This window comes from Carassius auratus, chromosome 5 (assembly GCF_003368295.1).
Source record: "Carassius auratus strain Wakin chromosome 5, ASM336829v1, whole genome shotgun sequence".
Classification (NCBI taxonomy): domain Eukaryota; kingdom Metazoa; phylum Chordata; class Actinopteri; order Cypriniformes; family Cyprinidae; genus Carassius; species Carassius auratus.
In genome coordinates, this window is record NC_039247.1 from 31407049 (window position 1) to 31415054 (window position 8006).

Consider the following 8006-nt stretch of genomic DNA (forward strand, 5'->3'; position numbering starts at 1 on the left):
GCCTCTAAGAGACACTCTGCGATAGCCTCCACTGTGTCCCAAATAGGCCAGATGGAGGTACAGGAGTGATGAGGAGCCCCCTCGTCCGTGTCCTTCAGCTCGGTGAGTGTCAGTCACAGGTGCCAGTGGATCACCACCATGTAGCCTATGCTCCATCCGATCGCCTGGGCCGTCTTCTTTGCCGCTTTAAGCGTGAAACCCACCCCATCCTCATCCAGGGATTTCAGAAGCTGTGCCTGAAAAACTTGGAGAACTGCCATCGTGTGCTAAGCTGAGATCGCTTCTCCTGTGGCAGTGTATGCTTTGCCCACAACGTGTGCAGTCAGATGGCAGGGCCTTGATGGCAGGGTAGCACCGAGGGGCAGAGGTGGACGCCGATGGATTCCTCGACGGGCAGAATTTGAGTGTATCCTCAGGCTTCCGCTCCATCGACTTTGGTGAAGATCTCTGACCCACCGGTGTGAGGGCTAACCAATTGGGGTGCAGCCCACACCATAGCGACCTCATCGTGCAAGTCGGGAGGAATGGGGCTTGCTTCCTTGGAGCAGCAGCTTTGAGATCACTCATGGCCCTGGTGAGAACACAGCGGGCAAACTTTCGATATGCTGGAACGCCGAGAGGGAAATCTGTCTTCTTTCGTCTTCTCTACAGCTGTCTTTGGTAAGAAATGTGAAAGAAGAAGATTCTGAGTTTATGCCACCAATACGGCGCATTATATAGTGGCAGGGCCCCACCCCGTTCATCGTCTTTAAAATTACAAATCGCTAATAATTTACAAAGTATTCAGATGATATTTTAAAAACAGACCTAAGCGAACAACAACCTTTTTAAATGCCATAAAATGCATTATAAAGAAATAATGAGGAAATAATGATTGGTTAATTAATAATAATTGAATAACACTGTTAAAATACATAATGTAATACAAAATAAACAATTTATGCAAATTACATCGGATATTATTACAAATGCCTGCAAAGGGTACTAAAATGCCTGATAATTGCTGTTGTAACAGGATGGTCAAATCCTTATTTAATATTGACAAAACATTTAATTAAAATATCCACTTAATCTTTCATTTTTGTCCACCTTTTCAATTGAAATGCTAGCCTCTATAGTTCTTCAACAAAAACATGTGGACATCACAACCCTTACAAAAACTAATCCTTGGTTTTATTGAACTAATTTGTGTGTGTGTGTGTGTGTGTGTGTGTTTCATTTCCGAATTCTTGAGAATATAACAGGAAAAATAAGAGAAAAAAAATACAGATTTTTTATTTTTTATTTTAATTAATTTATTGCTATTTGCTTATGGGCTGCGTACAAAAGAAAAACTCCAAGAGAGTGTAAGACTTTCAAAAGAAAGGAGAGAGACAGAGAGAGAGACTGATAACGGCAGTCAGTAGAAATATGTAATTTATGCTCTGCATTAAAACAGACTCACATATATTTTTTATGCAAATATAATATAGTAAAAAGTATAGTGTGATAAATGTAGCTACATACTTTAAAAAAAATGAAAATTTAATTTATTTGAGGATTTAAGATACTGGTGTTTGTGATCAATGCATTTAAAAACATTTTGAAAAGATTGCACAGTCTATTTTTTTTTGTTCATCTTAAAATCCTTGAACAATGATGTCTCTCAGCACACAGATGTCTCGAGCTGATCGACAGGCGCCCCCTGCAGTTTTCTCTTTACCCACAATTCTGTGCGCTGCAAAATGGCGGACTCCTCGGTAAGATGCTCACAGTCCGTGTGTGTTTGTATGCTGTTTTAAACAGCTTTCTCTCTCTAAACGTTGCCCGCTGTGGTTTATAAAGGCGTTATCTCATCACAGGTCGAAATCATCGAAGGCTGCCGGCTTCCCGTGCTCCGAAAAAACCAAGAGAATGAAGACGAGTGGCGTAAGTATCAGCGGAGTGTAAACAAAAGATGTCTCTCACGGGGATATTAACATCTTTCTGCCAGTTTAACAGTTTAACTAGCGACTGTCTTTCTCACGTTAACCGTGAATCACGTGTTTTAACGCATATGGAGGAGCAGTGATGCTTTACTGGAACTGAATGAAGAAGATTAGGATCCAGTGAATGATTGTTGTGTCCCGAGACACTTAGGTTACATGGTTTACATCCAGAATATCACAGTAAACAGCTTTGCTATATATATATATATATGTGTGTGTGTGTGTGTGTGTGTGTGTGTGTGTGTGTTCCTCCACAGCGCTTGCTGAGATCCTCAGTGTTAAAGAGCTGCCTGGGAGAAAGCTGTATTATGTGCACTATATTGACTGTGAGTATGAACATTCATCATTATCTCTCATGTAGTCTTGTTCTCTCTTCACTAACCTTAGAGAAAATCTGACTTATTTATTTGATTGCTTCTGTGTTTCTGGACAGTCAATAAGCGTCTGGACGAGTGGGTGACTCCTGACCGTCTGGACATGAAGAAGCTCCAGTTTCCCAAAAAGGAGGCCAAGACGCCGCCGAAGAACGGCCTGCCGGGGTCCCGACCCGGGTCTCCTGAGAGAGACGTGGTGAGAGCGTGTCCTGCTTCACCGTGCTTGAGCTTCTTTCTGAATCGCTCCTTGACCAACCTCCCTTTCTGTTCGTATTCAGAGGAAGAGTCTAGATCTCAGCGTTCAGTCTGCTTCAGCTCCTTCGAGAGGCAAAACCCTCCCCACACCGGTACAGACAAACCCCATCATACACCAGTAAACCCTAACTCTGATCAAGGGCTGAACCCAGTGTAATAACCGTCCCACATCTGTCTGAGCAGCAGTGCGAGGGAAGCAGCGCCTGTGATGAGTTAATTAAGCGGGGTCCACAGTTTCTTATTTTGGGGATTTTATTGACTTCAATTGAGTGGAAAGGTCTTCAAAGTGTTGTCTTGTGTTTTCTTCAAGATGTCTTCCACAGAAGAAAGCACAACTTAAGTGTTTGAGACTAAATGAGGGTGAATGTTCATCGTGGGGTGATCTGTCCTCATGATAACACACACAGCTCAATATGATAGATATAATAATGCTGTTTGATTCAGTTCAGAACTGTTTCAGAGGTTTCCCCCGGTCCTGAAGTGAATCTGTTCGGTGCTCTTTCCAGTTTGTGTTTGTTCACTATCAGAGTTTGTTTTTTGATGTGTTTGAAAACAGTATTTTGTGTAATTCAGAAATCCATTCCTCTTTGATTGTCTGATAGATTTTCAGCATCATTCCTGATCTGATGCTCAATTATTATCCATTATTATTGGGGCTCAAAAAATTATAATTTTTATTTATTATTATTTTATAATGTGAGGTAAGTGGCTGGAGTTTTAATACTTGAATCAGAATCAGAGAGAGCTTTAATGTCAAGTTTGTTTGCACGTACAAGGAGTTTGTTCTGGTGACAGAAACCGCACACAGATTCTTAGGTTCTCTCTGTGTGTGTGTGTGTGTGTGTTTCAGAAGAGGAAAGCGGAGTCGGTGTCTCTGGCCTCTCAGGTGAGCGCGGTGACCCCCGTGTCTTCTCTCCCGAGCTCTGCGGACGAGAGCCAGGCCTCGGTGTTTCCGGCTCTCAGAGACTCGTCCTTCAGCATCACTCCTCGAGAGGAGCACCAGCCGCTCGCCGCTCTCACCACAGTAAACACACTCCTCACATCACTGCACACACCTGTGACTGCGCTCTGGGAACACACACTGAACACACTTCTCTTTTCTCTTCTGGAAGAACGGCAGCACACGTCGCCTCATTCCTCCTCAGCCGGGAAGAAAAAGGAAAACCTGTGGAGGGACGGACGAGGTATGTTTTCTCAGTGCAACACAACGCAGCTTTTATAATGTAGCCAGAAATGATCGAACATATGAAATCCATCCTTACAGTCAAACATTATTGTTCCTGTCGGCTGGAATAAAGCTGTTGAATGTGTGTGTCATCACAGAAGAAAATATAAAAACATTGAAAGAGAGTTACACATTTTTATAGAGTTAAATATAAAACTGCTGCTCCCTTCACCGTCAGACGTATCAAATGTTGTGTATTCCCTATTCATCATCTGATTTCCTCGTGAAATGTCCCACAGCTTTGCATCCGCTTGTGTTTTTCTGTTAGATGGTAAAGGTGTTCCAGAATAACAGCCCTCGCTGCTCCAGCATCTATTTACCGCCAGGAGAGGTCCGGCTCCTTTACTTCCCATTGCCTTTAATGTGTGTGTGTGTGTGTGTGTGTGTGCTCACGTTTAGCTAGAAACACACTGGATCTTGTAAAACCGACTGATTGTCTTTTTAGGAAGCTGAGTAATAATAAAGATATTACTGTAGTGAAACGGGTTTGTCTGTTGTGTCTCTGATGGCTCTCAGGACTCCCAGGACAGCTCCGATGGCATCCCATCAGCCCCTCGCATGACCGGCAGCCTGGTGTCGGACCGCAGTCACGACGACATCGTCACACGCATGAAGAACATCGACTGCATCGAGCTGGGCCGGCACCGGCTCAAGCCCTGGTACTTCTCTCCGTACCCGCAGGAGCTCACCGGCCTCCCCATCCTCTACCTGTGTGAATACTGCCTCAAGTACCTCAAGAGCCTCAAGTGTCTGCAGAGACACCTGGTGAGAGCACGCCCCTGTCCGCTTCACGCTCCCGTGGGACACTGCTAACTCTCCTTTTACTCTCTCAGACCAAGTGCAACCTCCGACACCCGCCGGGGAATGAGATCTATCGTAAAGGAACTATATCCTTCTTCGAGATCGACGGCAGGAAGAACAAGGTGAGATGATTAATCATTGGGATTGAGTTTAACACATGCAGTTTACTGGAGCAAGGATTTTACCTGCTTTTCTTTTCTCCAACCGCTCAGGCTTATTCCCAGAACTTGTGTTTATTGGCCAAATGCTTCCTGGACCACAAGACCCTGTACTACGACACGGATCCGTTCCTCTTCTATGTAATGACGGAGTATGACTCCAAGGGTTTCCACATAGTCGGCTACTTCTCCAAGGTAAAGCACAGATCTGCTGGCCTTCGACTTCAGTGTATCAACCGAATGTGTTTTGTGTGTCTAGTAGCTTATCGTTTTTGCCATGAAGATAGCCTTGCTTGTGTAAAAGCGTTGTGCTTTCCTGCTGTTAAAGGAGAAGGAATCAACAGAAGACTATAACGTGGCCTGCATTTTGACATTACCGCCTTACCAGAGAAGAGGCTACGGCAAACTACTGATCGAGTTCAGTGAGTGATCCTAGCCTTATTAGCGGTTTCCTTCTGAGGCATGTGAAATGTGATCATAATGATGAAAGCATGGGGTGAAGCTTGTGTAATGATAGCTCCTGAATGTGTGGTTGTGTGAGGTTATGAGCTGTCGAAAGTGGAGGGGAAGACGGGCACCCCAGAGAAGCCTCTGTCTGATCTGGGTCTGCTCTCGTATCGCTCGTACTGGACTCAGACCATCCTGGAGATCCTCATGAACCTCAAGCCAGACAACGGGGAGCGCCCACAGATCACCATCAAGTAGGTGCTGATGCTAAACTCTGGGTTCCTGGGGCGTTGAATGTGTCCCAAACATTTCTTCCTGAGATTTACCCCACTGCATTTTGGGCTCCAAGCTTTTAATAAAGCCTTTAAGGGGATAGTTCACACAAACATGAATATTAGCCCATGATTTACTCAAAGCATCCTAGATGTATATGACTTTCCTCTTTCAGACGAATCCATAAAATTATAAAAGTTTAAATATGGAAGTTTTTCTCGCACAAATACACCGATTCACTCCAGGAAGCCTTTATTAACGCACGGGATGTTATTGGGCTTCTTTTAGACCATTGACAAATAACACCCATTCACAGCCATTATAAAGCTAGAGGATAACTCTTATTGGATTAGTCTGAGAGAAGAACGTCACATACACCTGAGACGCTCGAGTGAACCTTTAGAGAGGTTGTTTAATCTTAAATCAATTGTGGATTCTCTCAGTGAGATCAGTGAGATCACCAGTGTCAAGAAAGAGGACGTGATCTCAACTCTCCAGTACCTCAACCTCATCAATTATTACAAGGTAAGCGTCACTTCACACGCTTGTTTACAGAGCACTCTTACATTCACATTTAATGCCACATAAACAAGTCTTAAATATAATAAATAGCATAAGAGAAGTCTTAAATTCAGGGATGTATAAACAGGAATCCTGAAAAGGCTTAAAGTAAGTATTAAAGTTCAGAAGGCAATGTTTTCAGAGGATACTGCTGCTCCAGTCTCAGAGCAGTTCTCAGTCAATGAAGAGTGCTCTTTCATATCTTATGAAAAAAAGCTTCTTCTGCTTAACTCTGGTTGGGTTTGTTCATCTCCCCGCAGGGTCAGTATATCCTCACCTTATCAGAGGACATCGTGGAAGGTCATGAGCGGGCCATGCAGAAGAGACACCTCCGAATCGACCCTAAATGTTTGCATTTCACTCCTAAAGACTGGAGCAAGAGGGGCAAGTGGTGAAGAGGCAGACTCGAGCTGTGAGAGAGGACAAACACAGCTGAACACATCTGCATGTTACCGGATTCAGTCTTACACAGTCCACAGTTCTGTGTCAGTGTGTCCTCGTCTGTAGAACTATTAAAAGGAAGAAGAATACTGATATACCTCCCAAATATCAGTGTTCAAGCTCAATGCCATGTTTTAATACTTGGACCAAAATCGACAGGGTTCTGCACAGTTATCTCTTTATTATGTATAAGTTATTATAGATTAGCACAGTGGCTAAGAGCACACATTGTTTCTCATTCATATTATACGTTTGATGTACAGCATCCTTTGTAAATATAATTTTCCTCCAGATTTCTGTGATTTTAATAACATCTGTTAATAGTGGAAACTGTGACTTAGTTACGTTTATGCATGTCATTCCTCTGCTTTTTTTTTTTTTTAAAACTAGCAAAACTGTCTTGGGTTAAAAGACAACAACAAATCTTCTGTATAGTTAGAAATGAAATTGTAGCTTTAAAGATACAGTTTTATATAATATAATATACTTGTGAAGATATTTTCTGTTGTTTTATAATTTGTTTTACCCTCTGTTGCTGAAAAAGGTTTTGGTTTTTAGGTTTTGACTCTGTTGGGATGGAATGAAGCGTAATGATGTTTGAGGAACTTGTTCTCTGAGCACAGTTGTGGATATAAAATGCAGAAATGGTTTTGGTGGTCACATTTGTAAGCTTCATGAACACTAATGACTATCATAGGAAATGAATCATCAGTGATGCAGAAAAACACACACACTAGCCTTACAAATTGTGCAGAATAGCCATACACACCCACATAGTAAATTTTTGAAATAGAAATCATTCAGCCACTATGTAGGAAAACTAAAATCACACAAATCCCAACAGTGAAGGAGTTTCAGTAAAACAAGAGCAGAAGAGCCCTGAAGACTCGAGTTTGAGATCAGAACAGCCAGATAAATCAAACTTCGATCATTAATGTTTGAATTAGACTGTGGGGAACAAACATCGGTGTTCAGCTTTTACTGCTTTAACTATTAAAAACCTGGCACTTCAACATTTCAAACCAAACAAAAATTTAAACTTTGATAGAAAAAAAGTATGTAAGAGTAAATTTCCAAATGAAAACCCAAGAAAAGTGAGTGGTTATGTCTGGAAACACTGTTCTCAAGGACTACTAATAATTATTTATTTCCATATTTCTTTATATATATGTTGTGTTTCTGATCAATCACTAGAGTGTTGAAACACCACAGAGATCCTCATGCAGCACATGCCCAGTGTTAATATAGGGAGTCATTCACGTTCTGTCTCTTGGATCATGATATTTATAAACATTTTGCAATTATTTGTCCATTGATTCTCAATGTTACATCTTTTTTACATTTCAAATGACGAACATAATCTCACGTCAATGTTATCACAAATGGAGCTGTTGAACGAATCAAACCAGACTTGAGTTTGTTAAATTAATTTACTTAAAACGGATTAGTTAATGTCTCTTTCCTCATCACATTGACTATGAAAAATAGTAAGGCAAGGCAAGTT

At 42.0% G+C, this 8006-nt stretch overlaps 1 protein-coding gene across 6 annotated transcripts; it reads left to right on the forward strand.

Moving 5' to 3' along the window:
• Nucleotides 1-1660: 1660 nt before the first annotated feature.
• On the forward strand, nucleotides 1661-7151 carry kat5b (K(lysine) acetyltransferase 5b). Of its 6 annotated transcripts, none has more exons than XR_003284665.1 (15): nucleotides 1661-1739; nucleotides 1842-1908; nucleotides 2225-2293; nucleotides 2401-2537; nucleotides 2620-2688; nucleotides 3447-3620; nucleotides 3709-3780; nucleotides 4090-4152; nucleotides 4338-4586; nucleotides 4655-4744; nucleotides 4835-4975; nucleotides 5109-5202; nucleotides 5322-5485; nucleotides 5944-6025; nucleotides 6322-6337. XR_003284665.1 is itself a non-coding variant. In XM_026255338.1 (15 exons), the coding sequence occupies exons 1-15, from the start codon at nucleotides 1725-1727 to the stop codon at nucleotides 6454-6456; spliced, it is 1617 nt and encodes a 538-aa protein (XP_026111123.1). In that variant the 5' UTR covers nucleotides 1661-1724; the 3' UTR covers nucleotides 6457-7151. The 6 variants fall into 6 exon arrangements, 5 of the variants coding, with proteins under 5 accessions (XP_026111123.1, XP_026111127.1, XP_026111135.1 ...); XM_026255338.1 differs by having other exon boundaries at nucleotides 5322-5481; nucleotides 6322-7151; XM_026255342.1 differs by having other exon boundaries at nucleotides 2401-2534; nucleotides 5322-5481; nucleotides 6322-7151.
• The last annotated feature ends 855 nt before the right edge of the window (nucleotides 7152-8006 follow it).

Coding starts and splice junctions, on each gene's coding strand:
- kat5b (XM_026255338.1), top strand. Junction 2,538..2,619: donor GGTCTCCTGAGAGAGACGTG/GTGAGAGCGTGT, acceptor GTTCGTATTCAG/AGGAAGAGTCTAGATCTCAG. Junction 4,153..4,337: donor TCTATTTACCGCCAGGAGAG/GTCCGGCTCCTT, acceptor GATGGCTCTCAG/GACTCCCAGGACAGCTCCGA.